This window comes from Fringilla coelebs (assembly GCF_963513975.1).
Source record: "Fringilla coelebs genome assembly, chromosome: 25".
Taxonomy (NCBI): domain Eukaryota; kingdom Metazoa; phylum Chordata; class Aves; order Passeriformes; family Fringillidae; genus Fringilla; species Fringilla coelebs.
The window spans coordinates 2,481,532-2,500,861 of NC_140051.1; the positions used below are offsets into that span (position 1 = coordinate 2,481,532).

Genomic DNA, 19,330 nt, shown 5'->3' on the forward strand with positions numbered 1-19,330 from the left:
AGGTACCGAGCGCCCGTTCCCGCTTCCCCCGCCCCGTTCCCCTTCCCTGCCCGCCCTGCCCCGGCTCTGGCCCTGCCCCGGGGCTCGCAGCTCCGCTCCGCGCATCCCGCTCCGCCTCCGGGGCAGGTGAAGCGGGGCTGAGCCAGCGGAGCATCCTCGGGGGATGCGGCGGGGGCCGGGCCGGGCCGAGCTGGGCAGGGCAGAGCTGGGCAGGGCTGGGCAGGGACGATAAAAGGCTCCGGGAGCACCAGCACCGCCTCCCGCCCGGGCAGCCCCAGCCGGGCGCAGGTCCCAGGAGCGCAGAGCCGCAGCGGGGTGAGGATTTGGGGGTCTCGGGTACCCCCACCTCCGTGCCGGGATGGGGATGGGGTCAGGTCCCGCCCGGTGGCAGAGGCGCTTTGGCAGCGGGAGGGTTGGCGCTGTGGTTTTTCCCGTTGGGGAAATTTGGGAACGGTGCTCACGGCGGGGGGACCAGGTTTGTTCTGCTCGTTCCTGTTTTTGTGGGGTTTTTCCCCACCTTGTCCGGGATTTCCACGGATGCACTGGGGGGATTCGGAGGGTGCTCGGGATGAGCACGGCTTTCTGAGGGGCTCTGCCCTCCTCACGCTGTCCCTCCGTGTCCAGCAGGATGGTTCCCATCGTCCTGGAGGTGACCTGCAGCTTTGTCGCCTGGCTGTGTCTCTACAGCTGCTTGTGCCGCTGGAACAGGCAGCGTTCCTGCAAGTGGAGCTGTCGCCTGGTGACCCTCCTGCACGGGCTCATTGTCACCTGCCTCTCTGGCTATGTCATGTTCCTGGATGGCCCCTGGCCTCTGACCCACGCAGGTATGTTTGGAATCTCACCTGTGCTCCCCTGTCACAGGTGGAGGTAGGGGCTGATTTCCTCTCCTCTTACAGCTGTGTCTTAGGGGCCAAATTTTGTTTAATTCTGCTGCTTCTTTTTCCACCATTTCTCACTGTTCATCCTTTTGCTATTTTAATTTTTTTTTTGTCCGTGTACAAATTAGAAGTTTCCAGGTTGAGTTTATTGCAGCATCAGGTGTAGCAAGGCGTGGAGAACAAAGTGCTTTCACATCTTGAAGGGTCTAAAAACTCCTGAAATTCAGCTGTAGGGTTTTGCTGGCTGGTTTCTGTGGTTAAATCTCAGATAGTGCTGCTGATGGAGGTCTGGCTTTTCCAAAAGGCTGGAAGGAGAAGGGAAGCAGTGGTGGGGCAGGATGGGATGTGAAGGGGAAGCAAAACCAAATATTGCCTCCTAATAGTGCCACCTAATTCCTGGCACTTGGATAAGGCTGGAAATTCAGGAGGCGAGAAGCACAATCGACCTGTACTGACCTGTAAAGCAGAAAAACATAAATAAAATGAAATAAAACGCCAGGCTCATGCACATCTGCCCTTGCAGGCTCACCAAACACCCCTCTCCAGATCCACGTGCTGTCCCTGACCTTGGGCTACTTCATCTTCGACCTGGGCTGGTGCCTGTACTTCCAGAGCGAGGGGGACCTGATGCTGCTGCACCACACCCTGAGCATCTGCGGCATGATCCTGGTGCTGGGGCTGGGCAAATCCGCCACGGAGGTGAACGCCGTGGTGTTTGTCAGCGAAATCACCAACCCCCTGCTGCAGACCCGCTGGTTCCTGAGGGAGATGGGCTCCTACCACACCGCCCTGGGCAAGCTGGTGGATTTCCTCTTCGTGCTGCTCTTCCTGGTGCTGCGGATCGGCGCGGGAGCGCGGATCATGTACGGCGTGGTGACGTCCCCTGAGCCCAACTGGCTGCTCAAGGCTGGGGGCTTGGCCATGTACGTGGTGTCCTTGGGGTTCATGGTTGAAATTTGTCGCTTTGTGAGGAGGAAGTTGTGGGGGAGAGCGCCTTCCCTGCCTGCACAGTCCCTTCGGGAGTAGGAGGGCGCCTGTGGAAGCTCCTTGGCTGCTCGTTAATGGGTTGTAGAGGATGATCCCCTGGCTGCTGGAGCTTGTTCCTGTGAAAAGAACTCCTAAAATGACACAGGATTGACTTCCTGCTGCCCCTGGAGGAGATGGATCGGTGCTGGGAACACGGAAAGCTGAGAGAAGAGGGATTTGAGTGGAGACTGAGGAGCCTGGCACTGATTCCCTGAGTTCTCCAGCAATGCCAGAGATGATCAATCTGCAACAGTAATTGCACAGTTTATATGTTCTGTCCTCATTTCCAATGCAGAGTAGAGAAAAATATGAAAAAAAATCTCATTTTCCTGCCAGCGGGACTGGGTAAGGGGCGTGACCTGGCAAAGATTTCCTGAGCCTCACCCTCCTTAATAATCCTGGATTTGGACAATGTGCTTGGCTAAATACTCGAGTGAAAGACTCTGAACAAGACTGAAGTGCTTGCAGGGGTGTAGTGGAGTTGTCCTTTGAGTGTGAAGTGATGGTACTCAAGGTGAGGCAGTGTTTTTACCTCCTTGTTTTTAATGACACATTTCCTTCGCTCCTTTTTTAACACTTCCATTCGGTGCTGATCTCAGAGCAGAGTGATTTCTCTGGACTGACTCAGGCCCTCACAAACAAGAGTCAGGAATTAGATGGTGCCAATAAACTCCATGAGCAGGTGCTGGCCTCGGCTGGGATTGCTTCAGAAGAATAATCAGGCTTTTTGTGGGAGAGGGAGGATAGTGAAGAGCCCCCCTGGATGCTCTTTCTGTTCCAAGGCTGGCTCATTTGCAAACCCCTTAAGCTGAATTCATGGCTAATGAGTCAAAAATGTGATTATTTCCAGGGGTGACAGGAATGTTTAGGCAGATCTGGGTGTGATATCTGCTCCACACCAGCAGGCCTCAGAGCATGGAACAGTTCTCTCGTTTTCTTTACCTCTCAGAATCTTGTTCTGACATTTTCCCTGGGGTTTTAATGTGAATTTCCCTCTGTTCAAGGCCACAGTTCAGATTTAGTCTCCTCCAAAAGCCTCACTGAGAAGCAAATGCAGAGGTGAGGGAGGGGAGCAGTGGGGATGCAGCTCCTGCACTGCCTTTATCTCACTGAATTTGGCTCTGTTCAGGGCAGATACCAGCCTGGGGCTGGGGCTCCTCAAGGTGTCTGGAGAGATTAAAAAATAACCTGAAATAACCTCACTTTGGGCACACCAACTGAAGGCATTGCAGCTGTGAACCCAGGCAAGCTCCTGGGAATGTTTTTGGGAAAGCAGGAGCCAGAGTGGCCTCCTGAGGTGTGGGCACCTGCCAGGCTCTGTGTTCTTCCAAAAACTCCTCTGAGTCATGGAACTTCTAATAAAAACATGTTCTCTTTTGAAAAAGAACCGATGGTCGTGATGTTCTTTTGTTCTGGGACTGGAGGAGGCAGCTGGAGCGAGGGCTGAGGCCAAAGGGCTGGAGGGAAGGCTGGGGATGCCAAAGTCACTGGAGCATTCCCTCTGTGCAGCTCAAGGAAGCAGAGAGTGCTGAGGAAATGAGCCCAGGCTGAGCCAGCAGCCCTGGAGGTCAGGCTGGAGCTGTGAGGCTCAGGTTTGTGGGCACATTCCTGCTTTGCCAAGGAATCAGTGCTGCAGAGAGATTGGGAGCCCCCAGACTCAGGGGTTTGCTCCTGCTGGACACAAGAATCCCCTAAATTCTGGCCATGGGCTCCTCCATCCCAGGGTTTTGTTTTTTCTCTGTCTCTCTGGTTTCACTGGGGCAATGCCCAGTTTGAGGGGTTGCAGGGTAACTTGTCTGTGGCTTTTTTTGGAGATGCAATCAAAAGCATGAGAACATCTTGGGGGTTATAAAATGTCCTTAATCACCTCTGAGTGGCTGGTTCTGGTTGTTTCTTCTCCTGAGGAGAGCCAGGATTGGCTTCCAATGAACAAAACCTCTTCCTTCAACTGGGGACAGTACTGGGGAGTATCCCAGGGCACCCAGACTGCTTGTGCAACCACGGTTACCTGGGGAGGTTTGGTGTAAAACAAGTGCCCTCGGGTTCTCATCTGCCAAATGGCACCCAAGGATAATTTTAGTGCTGAACCCTCTAACGTGATGCTAGAAAATCACCCAGCTCCACTAGCCAACTGCATTTCTTATTTCAAAGAATGTGATTTTTCATGGAGATTCCTGCTTTTAGTCTGTCAAATATCCCTGAGGGCTTTCACAGCCACAAAAGCTGAATTTCAGTAACGGCCTGCTGAACTCCCAGGTTTCCAGCTCTTGTTTATTCCCAGTTTAATTGTGGACAAGGAGTGGGGTAAGATAATAAATACATTCTGTGATGCTTTTCAGTGCTGTGAGCTCTGGTCAGAACAGCTCCAGGAGAGCAGAGGGAGGCTGTGGCTGTACTAAATGAGGCAGCAGTGTGCACACAACTGTCTGCAGAGGATCCTGCCCTGAGCTGTTTTGCTGAACTCTGTTCATCTGCAGGCCAAACGAGCCAGTGCAGCCCATTGAAATGGCTGACTCTGCACAAAGCAAACAGGAAAATTGGTGTATAAAGCTGCACCTCACTTCTGGTACAATCCACAGGGGGATGATTTCACTTGCTACTCCGCACCTCATCATGCAAAGTTTACCAAAAAAAAAAACCCTCCATCACTTCTGTGTGTCCCACCTCCTGCATGAAATGATCTGTGCCTTGTCAGGGCTCTGAGTGCTCCTCTGTGAACATCTCTGTTTTTCTTCCTGGCTGTTCACAGGATCCCACAGTGGTTTGGGTTGGAAGGGACCTTAAAGATCATCTCATCTCATCCCAAAAATCCCCTGTTTCTATCCCAGGTTGCTCCAATCCCCATCCAACCTGGCCTTGGACACTTCCAAGGCAGGCACAGCTTCTCTGGGAATTCCATCCCAGCTCCTCACCACCCTCACAGCCAAGAATTTTATTTTCCTAATATTCCACCTACCCATGCTCCTAATGTGAGAACATCAGCCCTATAATCTCCTGTCTGTCTACACTTTTCTTTGTCCTGAGCTAAATATTAAAGCAGCTCCAGCTCAGGTGTTCCTGAGGCTACTGGAGGGCCAGCAAAGGTGGAGGGAGGCAAGATGAGCCCTCAGATTTGTCAGAGAGGCAAATGCACTGTTAATGTTCACCAGGATGTGCTGAAATAGCAGCAGGATGAGCATTTTGTAGCAGTAGGAACCTGCACCTGGCCTGAACTGGAAAAGTAAGATCTGTATCTTGGTGAGCACCCAGCTGAAAGCGCTAATTACGAGTGCTGTAAGAGGCAGGGCAAGCCACTCCCACCCTGTGCATTTCAAAAGGTAAAACTTGACGGGATGAAGGAAAAAACCAGCCCCACGATTTTGGGTGTGAGAAGTTGTTTTGCCTGTAGCTCACAAAAGGTGGAGGAACTTTTGTAGCTGCTTCAGGTGTCCTGCTTAAAGCCTGAGTTTGGGATGGGGAAGGCAGGAGAGAGAATGGGCAGTGCTGAATGTCTGCAGCGAGAAGAAACTGCTGGGTTTTATAAATGCTGCATAAACTGGGGGTGGAGGGGATGTGCAGGGCAGGGTGCGAGCTCTCCCAGCCTGCTGCAGCTGCACGGCTCCGTTCCGGGTGACAAAACCCCTCGGGGGATGTCACCTCGGACCTGCTGCTGCTCTGAGTGTTCCTTTGTGAGCATCTCTGCTTTTCCTCCTGGCTGCTGATAGAATCCCAGCTTTGTAGCTGCTGCATAAGCAGGGGATGTGCAGGGCAGGGTGTGAGCTCTCCCAGCCTGCTGCAGCTGCACTGCTCCGTTCCTGGTGACAAAACCCCTCGGGAGGTGTTTTTCACATCTCTGTTTTTCTCCCTGGCTGCTCATTGAATCCCAGAATGGTTTGGGTTGGAAGGGACCTTAAAGATCATCTTATTCCAGAAATCCCCTTCTTCCCCTGGATCCCAAAATTCCCAGGGTGTGGAGACATATCTTTTTCATGAGCAGGTGTGGAAAAGACCTCAGCATTTTTACAACTCGTTCCTCTTTCCACAGCCTTCTCCAGCTGGTCAATCCCTTTGGTCACATCAGGATTCTCCCTTCCTTCTTTGAGTCCGGACCTGGAGCACCGGGATGTGGATGGAGATGCCTGCCCTGACACAGCCCTGGCGCTCTGGTCGGGGTGAGGAGGGCAGGTTCACAGGGTGTGCTCCGTGCCGGTATCTCTGAGCACACGCGGGGTGATTGCAGCGGGCGTGGCGCTGCTTTCCGTGTCCCCGGGCTGCGCGGTGCTCCTGGAGGTGTGCCCCGAGGGGACACCACCTGCTGTGGCACCTGGGCCGAACGGGGGAAGGGTCTGGAGGGGCTGAGGGCACCTGGCTGGTTTCACCTGGAGGGGACAATTTGGGGTCTGCAGCTTCCTCACAGGGGGAGCGCTGATCTCGGTGGTCAGGGACAGGCTGGAGCTGTGCCAGCGGAGATTTAGGTCGGATATCGGGAAAAGAGGGTGCTGGGCACTGCCCAGGAAGTGGACACGGCCCTAAGAGCTCCAGGAGCTTTGGGACACCGCTCTGAGGCACGGGGTGGGATTGTCGGGGTGCAGGAGCTGGGCTCATGATCCTGGTGGATCCCTTCCAGCTCAGGGCATCCCAGGATGCAGCAGGGAGGGCAGGGATGTGCGGGTTCCCCGGGATGCGCCCCTTCCCGGGGACGTGTGTGCCCCTCCCAGGGACGTGTGTGCCCCTTCCCGGGATGTGCGGGTTCCCGGGGACGTGTGTGCCCCTTCTCAGGGATGCTCTGCAGGGCCGCGGGTCGCCTTTCCTGCCATCCTGCCGCCCCTATCCCCTCCTCCCGTCCCTCCTCCTCCTCCCCATCCCCATCCCTGCCGTCCCTCCTCCCGGCCGCCAGGTGCCCCTCGGCCGCCGCCGCTCGCTCCGTGATCCGGGGCGGCTCCGGCAGCGCGGCCCGACAGGTGGGTGCTGGGGAAGGGTCCTGTCGCTGTCCTTGTGCTGTCCCCGTCCCCAGGGGACGCGGGAGCCGCTGTGCGATGCGGCCGGGGCCGCTGCATCCCGCGGGATGCGGAGGATGGGCCGGGAGTGCGCAGGCGGTGCCCCGCGGCTGCGGTTCGAGCTCTTGGTACGGTCCGGGAGCTCCTCCATCTTCCCGCTCGGACTGAAAAAATGTGGATAACGGGATAACGGTGCTTTGCTGGAGGTGCCCGTTTGGGTTTTAATGGTTTTAGGGGTGTTCTGCACACCGGGTTTTTAGGCGTTTGTGTTTGTTGTAGAGGCTGCTTTGATTCGGGGCCTCATTGCCACCAGTGATACAAATTATAACATAATATCCAGTATAATGGATATATTATATCTCTAATTGATATTATCGCATATATTATTATCTATAGATACATAATATATGTGAGCATACAAAATATAGGGAAATGCATAATTTTATATATGATTGCATGTTGTTTGATAATTTATTGTGTATATGTATATTATATAGAATTATTTGTTATTTATTATATAGGATTTTTATTTATTGTTCTGTAATTATTGCTGCTTTTTAAATTATATTTGCCCTTTTGTCACATCAGAATTCTCCCTTCCTTATCTGCTCTGAGTCTGGACCTGGAGCACCAGGGATGTGAATGGAAACGCCTGCTCAGAGCAGTTAATCCCATCCCTGTTCCATCTCTCCCCGTTCCCAGGGCCCATAAAAGCATAATGGTTTTGTTTACCCAGCCTCCAGTCGTGCCTGGGAATGCTCCAACAGGCCAAACAGGAAGGTTGGGCTGTGCAGCTCTGACTCCTCACCCCGTGCAGTCCCTCTGGTGCTCCCCAGGCCCGGGGGCGAGGCCAGAGCTGGGCAGCAGCTACCAGGGCAGCTTTGGAAACTCCTGTATCCCAAAGCCTGACTCAGCTGCACTGCCCTGAATGCTCAGGGGCAGTGGGACACACATTTCATGGGAAGGCATTATATGAACGAGGTGTAGAACAGATTAATGTGTATTTGGAGGGTTTCAGCAACATCCACAGGTGTTTATGTGCTGTATTTTGTTCTGGCACTTTCTCTTTTGCTTGTTTGAGAGATTATTGCAGTGTGTGTGTGAGGGAAGATGTATAAAAGAAATATTGCTGCAAAAAGAAATACTTATAGGCATAGATTCTTATTCTTTTGCATCCAAAAGACTTAGAGGTTTTGGTGCCAGCAAGGATGAAATGAAGCCCGCAGCGAGGAGAATAAAGTGGTTTTCACACAGAGAAAATGTGCCAGGAGCAAGCAGCCCCATCAGGAGCAGCTCTGCACACTCAGGGCTGGGATGGTTAGGGAGCAAAGCCGTGCTGGGCTGTGCTGACACTGCCACAGGCCTGACCTCCTGCTCACTTTGTCCCTCTGCTCCCCTGTGTCCTGCTGTTCCCAGGACAGGATGCTGTTCCCGCTGCCCCTGCGCGCAGCCTGCAGCCTGCTGGCCTGGTTCTGCCTCTACAAGTGGTTCTGCCACCGCTACCGGCACCGCAACCTCGAGTGGAGCTGCAGGCTGGTCACCCTGACCCACGGCATCCTGGCCACCTGTCTGTCTGCCTACATCGGCTTCATCGACGGCCCCTGGCCCCTGAGCCACCCAGGTGAGTGAGGAAATCCACCACCCCACCTCCCCTGGGCTTCTCCCCAGTGCCCAGCCCGCCCGAGGGAGGATGCCTGCAGTGATATCTCAGCTGCTTTTTGGTGGACAGCCCCAGAGGAATGGAGAGCCTGGTGCTGTATTTTGCTGTGTACTGCCCTGTGGTCATGTTCCTCACTTGGGGTCACCACATGTGGAATTTGCAGGCAACCCTGACAAGGGAAGTGATGAGAATCTTGACTCTGTGTTTCAGAAGGCTGATTTATTATTTTATGATATTTAGTATATTAAAAGAAAATTATATACTTAGAGGATACTAAAAGAAAAGAGAAAGGAGACATCAGAAGGCTGGCAAGGAAAGGAATGGAATGAGAATAAAATCTTGTGACTGACCAGAGTCCGAGACAGCCGGACTGGGATTGGCCATTAATTAAAAACAACCACATGAGACCAATCAAAGATGTACCCGTTGCATCCCACAGCAGCAGACAATCATTGTTTGCATTTTGTTCCTGAGGCCTCTCAGCTTCTCAGGAGGAAAAATCCCAAGGAAAGGGTTTTTCATAAAATATGTCAGTGGCACTGCCCCTCCCTTTGCAGTTTGGCAGAGCGTGTGGCCACTGTGTGTGTGCAGCTGCCGGACTGACAACTGTGGCATTGTCACCAGTGAGAGCCAGAGGTGAGCACCATGGTGGTGTTCACAGGGGTCCCAGGATGAGGGAAGAGATGAGGCTCTGACTCCAGGTTTCAGAAGGCTGATTTATTATTTTATTATATATATTATATTAAAACTATACTAAAAGAATGGAAGAAAGGATTTCATCAGAATGCTTGCAAGCAAGGAGAAAAGAACGGAATGAATAACAAAATCCTGTGTCTGACCAGAGAGAGACACAGGACTCTGTGACTGGCCATTAATTAGAAACAACCACATGAGACCAATCAAAGATGGACCTGTTGCATTCCACGGCAGCAGACAATCATTGTTTGCATATTGTTCCTGAGGCCTCTCAGCTTCTCAGGAGCAAAAATCCTAAGGAAAGGGTTTTTCATAAAATATGTCAGTGACACTGCCCCTCCCTCTGCAGTTTGGCAGAGTGTGTGGCCACTGTGTGTGTGCAGCTGCTGGATTGACAACTGTGGCATTGTCACCAGCGTGAGCCATAGGTGACCACCCCTGCCCTGTCCCACCCCCTGCAGCCTCCACGCTTTCACGCTCTGCTTTTACCTTTCAGGGTCACCCAACACAACCCTTCAGGTGCACGGGCTGTGCCTCAGCTTGGGCTACTTCATCTTCGACCTGTGCTGGTGCGTGTACTTCCAGACGGAGGGCGCCCTGATGCTGGCCCACCACCTGGTCAGCATCGTGGGCATCGCCGCCTCCCTGGCGCTGGGCGAGTCGGCCGCCGACGTCAACGCCGTCATTTTCGGCAGCGAGATCACCAACCCGCTGCTGCAGGCCCGCTGGTTCCTCAAGGAGCTGGGCCGTTACCACACCCTGACGGGCGACCTGGTGGATTTCCTCTTCGTGGTGCTCTTCACGGGCGTGCGCATCGGCGTGGGGGCCTGGCTGATGTACTGCGAGCTGGCCTCGCCCCGGCCCCGCTGGTACATCAAGCTGGGAGGGGTGGTCATGTACGTGGTGTCCTGGGTGTTCATGGTCAGCATCTGCCGCTTCGCCCGCAGGAAGAGCATCAGGAAGTACCAGGCGTGGAGGAGCCGCAGGAGCCGCGAGCTGGGCTGGAAAAGCAACGGGCATCTCAAAGGGCACTGAGGGGAGGATGAGCAGGGAGCTCCTCGGGCTGGCAAGGAGGGGATCGTGCCTGAAATGCCGTGGTGGGAGAGGAGCCAACGCACGTTAGCAGCTCTGGAGGCAGATTTATCCCTGGCCTAACTCCGCTGAAATCCATGGAGCTACGCCACGGATTCACTGGGTCTGCAGAGCTCGGCTGGCAGAGCTCTGAACGGGGAGGGCAAGAAGGGCTCATTTATAGATAAACATGACTAGTCCAGCAGTGCAGGTGTAAATAGTGCTGTGTGTAGCCAGCTCCTTCAGGACCTGGGAAGAGAGGAGGAGGAAACGCCAGGTCTCCACGTCCTGTGCAGTCCAGGCAGCTAGAGTGACTCTCCGTGCTGGTAGGAAGGAGTGTTCTAGTCTTGCATCCAAGCTGGGATTCCTGGCTCTTCCACCACCTTGTTGTGTGACCTTGGGCAAGTCTCACAACTGGAACTCTGTGCCTAATCCCCCCTCTGTGATTTGGGGGAGATGGAGCTGCTCCATCTGTTATGCACTTTCAGATTTTTACTTGAGAGGTGCTATATGAAAAAAGTGATGGTTGTTATCTGCACTTGGTTCATCGTTCCTGTGTTTCCCGTGGGAGAAACGACTTTGGTGGTCGAGCTAGAGCGAGACTCTAGAAAAATCAGTATTGTAGGTAGGTTGTTGTTTCCTACCCTTTCTAACTCCTTTCAATAACTTATTCATTAACATATTGATAACTTCTTTTCTGTAGTGTCCAGAAGCTAGCTCTAATCAGCACTGCCTAATTACAGGACTGGGTGCTCTGTGAATACATCCAAAGACACAGACCCAGAAGGGAAAATTTTTCCTGATTTTTCCCTCTTCTTCCCTGACTGTTAAAACGCCCCTCCAAACCCTGCTTTTAGCTCCTTGGGGAACCAGCACACTCCACTTTGAGAAGCCCCATCAGGATTTGCCAGTCAGGGGTTTCTTTGCTGATGAGCCAAGCCCTGATTTTGTCTCCAGAACACCCAAATTCCCTCTGCTGTGCCCCAGATCCAAACTGGGATTTCTGGTTGCCCAGAATATGCCCTGTGGAAGCCACAGACTGACCTTGGCTCTCCCTCATCTGAACTGATGCCCTGACCCCTGGGCTTTGATTTCCCTCTGACTGGGTCTGAGTCACTTCATAAAAGTGAACATTGAAAGGGTCAGAGAGATTTATTTTACAGCTCAGTAATTAAAGAAATGAGAGGCCCAGAATCTGGTCTTTTTAAAGCAAAAATAAACCTGACTGGGAGAAAAATAAGCAATACTAATCCAGTCCCATTTGTAGGGAAAAACCATGCCCAGCTGGCAGCTTCTGGAGTTTATTTCACTGCATGTCCTTAAGCTGCTCCTTTGTTTTTGCTGTGATTTTAGCATTTCCCTTGAGCCTCCAGTGCAGCTCAGGTGCCCCCTTTTTGCTTGAGCCTTGCTTGCTGCAGCCAAAGACCTGAAGAAGCCCCAAAAAAACCCCTTCAGATGAGCAGAGCCAACTGATGAGCTGGTCCTGGAGAGGAAACTTGACTCATCCAGCACTCTCAAGCCTTGAAAGGAGACCAGAAGGGCTGGTTGGGGCTTGCTGGTTCTTTTCCCCAGCTCTGCTGCTCTGTTGAGCACATCCAGGAGACTTTTTGCCTCAACTTAACCCACTTTGGGAAGTGGGTCCAGTCTTACCTACCTCATGGGGTGTTTCCATTCAGCACCAAGCCACCTCTGATGGATTTTGGGTGGTTTGTGTCAGGCTGTGCTGTATAAAATTTGCTTTGAGTGCAGCACATCCTGCTGTGAGCGCTTTGTCACCTGAGCTGGGCACTTCCCAGCATCCCAAAAGCAGGAGTGAGGTGTTTTGCAAAGGTGCTAAAGGGCAGGGAGTGAGCTGGACGTGCTCATAAAGGTCAGCTGTGCTGCTGCATCCTCCCAGCCAGCCCCAAGCTGAGCAAAAGGGGTCTGCTGGCTTTTCCCTGGTCAGGAGGGCAGGAATCTGGAGCCAAAAGAGCCTGAGCAGGGATTGAGGGCTTGCAGCAGCAGCTCCTGCAGAAATGCAGGTGGAAGCAGGTCCTGGAGGTGAGAGCAGGCTGGTCCTTGCTGCTGAGCTGCCACCATGCAGAGTTTGCAGAGCAGCCCTGGGGCTGTGGGCTCTGAGCTTTGCTGAGGGTTGGGGTGCAGCTTTGTGGGGTTCCAGCCTTTACCTGCCCAGGTGGGTGAGGATGGCAGAGGCTGCAGCATCTGTGAATCATCTGTTTGAAGGGATTTTGAAGGACAATGGTTTGAGTGGTCCCCTTTTCTGAACAGGAGGGAAACTTGGTTGGAAGCAGGAGAGCGCTGCTCAGCTCTGAGGCTTTGGAAAGTAAACAAGAAAACAAAAGGGCAATTAAAAATGGCTTTATGAGGCAGAGCAAGGCCTCACAGCCCATTTAGTGGGCTCCAGCATAGAATCACAGACCCAAAAGTACAAATTCCAAGGTGTGGAGCACAGGGTGGGACCTGTCCTCAGGCTAGTCCATAGTGGCTAGAGCAAACTGTGAGAGGAAACTGCAGAACTAGTGTGAAATAATAACTTGTGTCTGAATTACTGTGTAATAGCAACTAATGTTCCACCAGTGAATGGTGTAGATGCTTTGTACTATGTTTTATAAAAATAAAGATTATTTAATTATATGAGGAATTGGGTTTCTCTGTTTGGGTGCTGCTCTGAAGTCACAGGTTGCACTTGATGGTTCTGGAGGGCTTTTCAGAAAACCTTTTCAACTTGAATCTTTTTCAACCTCAAAGATTCAGTGGGTCAGTAGGATGGAGCAGAAATGTTCCTTTTGTTTTCCATGCCCTGGATGCCACGGGAGGAGCTTCTCCTGTGTTTCCACTCGGTGAGTCCTTCCCAATCATAAATTAATATTACTGCCTGGGAAAGCCCTGTGGTGGTGTGTTGGTAAACAGCCTCTCTGCTTGCTGAGATCCAGCACACCAAAAGTCTTGCCTTCTATAAATAGTTAAGCCAATTTAGTTGTTTGCAGGTAACCCTTAAGTCCAGCTTAAAACCCTCCAGGGCTGGGGAGCAGCTGCTGAGCAGCCCGGAGCCCTCTGGAGATGTTTTCTGTTTACAGAGCCCAGCCTGGGGATGGAGAGGTCTCAGAGCCTGCAAGAATTTGTGCTGGGACTTCGTGGAACCTCTGAGGCAGTTCCAGAAGCAGAGAAGAAAGTACAGCAGAGTTCTGGAGCTTTGCTTCAGAGCTGCAAGTGTCTCACAGGTCTGGTGTCTTCAGAAGTGACAAAATCTGGCATTGTCAGTGGTCAGATGTGCTTTGTCTGTGAAAAGGGAAATCTGCCCCTCTACACCCAATTAATTTCATTTTTTATCATCCTATTATCTCCTTACAGGCAACCCTGCTGCCTGCCTTTTGCTTCTCCTGCTGGCCCTGCAGTGGAGCTTTGTAAAATTAACCTCCTCTGCCAGTCCTCTGCCCTCTCTGTAGCTGAACTCCTTATTTGTACTCGAAAAAATTGAATTTTTTTGATATCCACAGCTTTATTCCCTTGCAGCAGTAGTCCAGGCACTGATGTAAAAGCAGCATTTAAAGTCTTTGAAATCTGCTATTCCATTAATACCACGGGGTTTGCCATGGCCAGAGAAGTCAATGCCCAGTTTGCCTCCAGTTCCAGGGGCAGCTTGGCAGCTGGTAAGTCAGAATGTAAAAGAACCTCAGAAAATTACTAAAAGAAGGAACATGACAGATCAAGGTACGTGGAAAAGCTTCTGTAAAGTAAGAAATGCTTGCAGGTCGATAATTTTGTATGGAAGGAAGGAAGTTTCAGCTGCTGCAGCTTCTCAAATGTTACAAAACACAAATTTTCAGCAGCACTTGTGCTGTGCTGTTTGAACTGTGTCTTGTGTCAGAATGAGATCTATCCAGTGCCACAACCCTCAAACGTGAAGAGAAATTATATTCTCTATTTATTTAGATTTTACCTCTTTTTAACTCCCCCTCCAGCCAGAGGATGGAGAAAGAGAAGGAAACTCAGGGCAGGATGCCCAGCAGGTTCATCTGTCCTTGCTGCTTTCATTGTGCTGATATGGAAGGAAAGCTCAGCGCTATAAAAATGCTGACTGCCCCGTGGATTATCCAGGTTTAGGAACTGTAATAAGCTGTCAATCTAGAAGCTCTGCTAGATTAGGCTCTCTGTGTCTCAAAAGCAGCAAAGCCTTGTGTGCAACAACCAACCCTGGGTGTGTTGCCAGCATTTCTGAGAGTGCAGGATTGTAGGGAGGAAAATCTGGTGCCCATTTTAAGGTGGGAGATGAAAAAAGGCTTGGGAATTGCACAGAAACGTGGAGCACAGCACAAATTTATTTGTGTTTTCTGGATTAGGTCCTCTGTTCCTTAGGAGTCACAAATTTCTAGGCACGTTTGGGAAATGAGCTTGGGAATTGTTTCCCCTGTGCTTTTCTCCTCTGAGGTGCAAAGGTTTGGCAGCTGGCTTCCAAAAGCAGCAGAAAAACAGGAGCTGGCTGAGCCATTTGTAGTGAGCATAAATAACAGCTCCAAATCCTGAGTATTCTCCCAGTGAAATTGATTACTTGCAATGAGCAAAAGCATCTTTATGCACTTGATTTTTGTGGTGGAGCTCAGCGAAACTCACCTGATCATCCCAACTGAAACACAAACTGAAATTTTTCTGAAAGAGAAATGCTCCCAGGCACTGTTTATCCACACTTAAAACCTTCAAGCAATTTGTACTGAGCATAAATAACAGCTCAAAATACCTGAGTATTCTCCCAGTGAAATTGATTACTTGCAATGAGCAAAAGCTTCTTTATGCACTTGATTTTTGTGGTGGAGCTCAGTGAAACTCACCTGATCATCCGAACTCAAACACAAACTGAAATTTTTCTTGAAGAGAAATGCTCCCAGGCACTCCACACTTAAAACCTTCAAGCATCACTTTTTGCTGATTTTTATCTCTGTTTAAGCTGAGCTGACAGCGGTGCAAACCCCCTGGGAGCATTCCAGAGCTGCACCATCCCAGAGCTCTTGGGAATGCTCCTTTTCCCAAATTTCACCTTTTACCTGCCCGGGGCTCAGGTTAGAGGAGCCATTCGAGCCTTTCCCAGCAGATGGCAACAGCTCCTCGGTGCGAGCCTGGAAAAAGGGATTTGGCCAAAGGATCCTCGCTCAACACTTTATAAATTTGATTTTACAGGAGCCCCTCGGAAGCACCTCCAAGGATCTGACCGTTATTTTAAGGCAAAATAAGAATTACTCTACAGGAATTATTCTCCTCGACTTCAGGGTCCTGCTTAGCTCTGCTCTGGACTAAAAAACAGATTGAGGAGGTTAATTAGAGAATCATGAAATGGTTTTGTGTCAGAAGAGACCTCAAAGATCATCTTGCTCCGACCCTCCTGCCATGGGATGGTTCTGTGTGTAAATTCAGGTGAAGTGACAACTTCAGAGCTCCAAAAGAAAAAAAGAAAATAAAAATGGGCACACTGTAATTGCTTATTGATCTCCCCACCCCATGTTTCAGGTTGTGAAACAGAATTATCATAAATAGACATCTATCTTAATCTAAGTATGCCACCAGCTCCCACCAAAAAAAAAAAAAAATCAGCATTTGCAGAAAAGAGAAGCAGTTACGGTTTCAGAATCTGTCTTAGGATTTCCTCCAGCTAATTGTTCTCGTTATGTTGTCATGCACAATAAAATATAATTAAAGTAATAAAAAAGCATCGAGGCCTAATATGCAAATGCTGGGCCTGCCAGGAATCAGATCTCCCAGGAGCTTTCCCCTCTCCAGGCACAGTACTCGATGTTCCCAAAGTTAAAAGCAGGGAGGGATTTATTGCAGAGAAGATGCAATAAAGGGATATATAATAAATAAATATAGATATATGGAGGCATTCAGTCACTTCATCAGCACTGATGACTGCATTGCACACAGCTGCAGAAGGACAGGCAGACGTGGCTGTTTGTCTTGCACTCCCACACTTTATTTATTTATTTATTTTTTTCCCCAAGCCTCTATTTTTTTTTCCCCCAAAAGGAAACCAAAAAAGGAAGTATAAATGTCCCGCGTATAGATGCGAAGCATCATGTAGAAAATGATTTCATCCCACGCTTCCCCTCTTTGCTCTGAACTCCTTCAAAACAAGAAATTCTTCGGGTGCTCAGACAGTCTGCTGGCTTCCTGGGGCACGCTGCGAGCGGGACACGGCTCCGTGGGGCAGAGCAACCTCAGGCAAGGTATGGATGGTCCTGTGTGCCCGGCCAGGGAGCTGCTCCCGCTCCCCAGAGCCTGTTCCCCACCTCTCCCCAAGCCCAGCGTCCCGGCTTTGAAGTATATCCCGGCAAGATTAATTAAAGGGAAGAAGCGTGGTGTCCCAGATGATTGGGATTAGCTAATAAGGTTATTTTAGTCTGCTGGCATTTGCTGTTGGAGGAGAGTGATGTTCCACAAGTTCCTTTGTGCAGAGGGGGCAGGAATTACTGGCAGCGGGGACATCCTGCTTTTCATTGCACATCTGGGCTGCTCACGAGCTGTAATTTCTGGAGGAGCAGCATGGAATTTTCCTGAGGTTCTCAGGTGTGGATGTTATTTCCAGGTGCTTGAGAACAAGGGGGAATGGCTTCACACTGACAGAGAGTAGGTTTAGGCGGGATTTTGGGAAAAAATTCTTTGTGAGGGTGATGAGGTTGCCCAGAGAAGCTGTGGTGGGTCCCTGGAAGTGCTCAAGGTTGTGCAGGTTGGAGCAAGCTGGGATAGTGAAAGGTTGGAACAACCTTGAAACAAAATCATCTTTAAGGTCTCTTCCAGCCCAAACCATTCTGGGATTCTGTGCAGATTCCAGACAGGAATTCCTGTCTCGGACTGTGCTGTACACGGCAGGGATTTACAGCAAAGCCGTGTTTGTGTTCAGGCTGCGGCTGCGGAGAGGGAAATCCACTGAAATTTACCTGCTGAAATTTCAAAGCCCAAACACCCCGCGTGGCTCATGTTTTGCTACTGGAGCTTTAGAAGGGGAGCAGGAACAGGCCCTGGGCCGCAGTGTTTCTGGAATGTACGTGCAGGGAGGGATCAGTTCCTGGATTTATGATGACCTTAACCACTGGGAAAAATTCCCGATGAAATTTCCGTGCGTGGGAAATGCGGGACTGGACAACAGAGCCACGAAAGGCCTGGGAGCAAACAGCACAGCCTAAAGCTCCGCTCTGCACAGCTCCTGGCACTTCTTTCTACTCGTTTCGTTCGCTGCTTATTTATTTTCTTTCTGCTCGAAGTTTCGCCTGTGTCATATTTTCCATGGAGATGGAGGCGCGGGCGCTCCCTGCTCTGAGCGCTGGTGACACGGCAGTGTCGGCGGGCTGGGGACGGGGAATGGAGACGGGAAAAACGAAAACAGGGAGGAAAGGGTAGAGGGGAAAAAGGGAAATCTCCTCGGGTTAGGGACGCGGGGGATGGAAAGCTGTTCGGCAGGGACAAGGAGACGGCAAGAGAAGGAAACACCCCGCGGGTCTGGAAAACGCTTCCCGAAGGGGAAAGGCCCGGGCAGCGACCGGGGAAGGGCTGCGAGGGAGGAGCAGGGGGGGAAGAGACGGGGGAGGAGGAGAAGGAGGGGAAAGAGGAGAAGGAAAGGAGAGGGAGGAGGAAGAGGAGGGCGGCCGGCGGAGGGATCCGGCGGCGGGGCGGAGCGGCCGGAGGTACGAGCCCCCCGGAGGCGCCGGGAGGGGCGAGCCCGGCTCGGCGCAGGCTCCCCCGGACGCGCCGCTCCCGCCTCTCCCAGCAGCGCAGCGGGGCCGCCACCGGGCCGGGAGAGCAGCGCAGCGGGGCCGGCAGCGCGGCGGGACTCGGCCCCGGAGCGGAGCGCGGAGAGCAGAGCGGAGCAGAGCCAGCCCGCAGCGCCCCGCTGGGTCCCGGGCCGGAGCGAGAGGCGGAGCGGCGGGGGATGGAGCCCCGGGCCTAGAGGCGGCCGCCCTGCCCGACCCCCTGCGGGCGCAGCACGGGCGGGGGTCGGGGCGGGCGGGCAGCGGGGATGGGCCCGGCCGCGGGCGGGGAGCGCCGCCCGCCCCCCGAGCGCAGCCCCTGAGCCCCGGCGGCCGCGGGCACGGCCCCGCCACCGGCAGCACCGGCCGCCTCTGCCAAGGTTGTCTTTTTTCCCCCCGAGTCCACCGAGGTTGTTTTGTTGTTTCTTGTTGTTGTTGTTGGAGTTTTTTCTTGCTGGAGGTTTTTTCCTTTATCCCCCACGCCCCACTTCCGTGGTTTGGATATTCTGGGTGACTGCAAAGAAGAGTTTTGGAGTTGTTTTGGATTGGGTTTGGTTTTGTTTTTTTTTTTTTTTTTTTTTTTTTTTGTTCCTTTCTCCTGCCCTTGAACTGCGTTTGTCCTCTGTGCATGCCTCTTCTGGAGCAAGGCTGGATCCTGAACCTCGGTGCATGTAAGGGGCAAAGCCTCGTTCATATTCCTGCAATAAGAGTAAAATGTAAATTGGATAATACGACTTCTTGCCAAAGGCTCCAATGAGTGGCACACAGTCCACAATCACGGACAGGTCAGTATAAAATGAGATTTCTTGATATATTTATTTTTTTTATTTCTTTTTTTGAAGCGTGACTATTCGCAGAGCTCACGTACTTTGTGTTCTGGCTTCAGTGACAGACAGGATCGGAAAAGCAGGATTAAATCACAGGTTCTGGGAACCAAGGGTGTCTTGACTGTCAAAGCAACTGGGTTCACTTTGAAACTGGAGTATTTCAAGTCCAACAGCTTTCAGGCCTGCCAGGCTGACTTTGTGGGAGCCAGGGTGGTAATTCAGCTCCCAGGACGGGCTGGTGCTGCGGGGAGCACCGAAAGCAGGGTTCCTGCAAGGGGATGGAGCAGCAGAAGCCACCAGAATTCAGTACCCAGCTCCAAGCTGAGCTCGGAGAGAGTGGTGAGGATGCACTTGGGTCTCCTTGGGTCAAGTACTGCGGAGAGGTCACTCCAGGTGAGGGCGGGAGGGATAGTTGACAAGCAGGAATGTCTGCTGGTGTCTACCTTAGCAGGAACCTGCCTTT

The 19,330-nt window shown here is 51.8% G+C and overlaps 3 protein-coding genes across 4 annotated transcripts in view; all 3 read left to right on the forward strand.

Annotated features, from left to right (window-relative positions):
• Window positions 1-628: 628 nt before the first annotated feature.
• On the forward strand, window positions 629-7,808 carry LOC311162848 (TLC domain-containing protein 5-like; the record flags this gene model as incomplete). Its single annotated transcript, XM_084221428.1, has 6 exons — window positions 629-824; window positions 1,402-1,858; window positions 4,382-4,470; window positions 6,663-6,844; window positions 6,898-7,008; window positions 7,698-7,808. 6 exons carry the CDS (start codon window positions 629-631, stop codon window positions 7,806-7,808), a joined length of 1,146 nt encoding a protein of 381 aa, XP_084077554.1.
• A 494-nt stretch (window positions 7,809-8,302) lies between these two features.
• On the forward strand, window positions 8,303-10,271 carry LOC311162884 (TLC domain-containing protein 5-like; the record flags this gene model as incomplete). Its single annotated transcript, XM_084221479.1, has 2 exons — window positions 8,303-8,501; window positions 9,733-10,271. 2 exons carry the CDS (start codon window positions 8,303-8,305, stop codon window positions 10,269-10,271), a joined length of 738 nt encoding a protein of 245 aa, XP_084077605.1.
• A 6,225-nt stretch (window positions 10,272-16,496) lies between these two features.
• ARHGEF12 (Rho guanine nucleotide exchange factor 12) overlaps window positions 16,497-19,330 on the forward strand; it is an 84,610-nt gene continuing 81,776 nt past the window's right edge. The window contains exon 1 of one of the 2 annotated variants that reach the window (XM_084221378.1): window positions 16,497-16,522. Coding sequence is in view for 1 of the 2 variants with exons in the window: in XM_084221377.1 (XP_084077503.1) it covers window positions 18,794-18,825 (32 nt within the window). In the remaining variant the exon portion in view is untranslated. Of the gene's footprint in view, window positions 16,523-17,939; window positions 18,826-19,330 lie in introns of those variants that run through there. The other variant, XM_084221377.1, reaches the window with a different exon arrangement.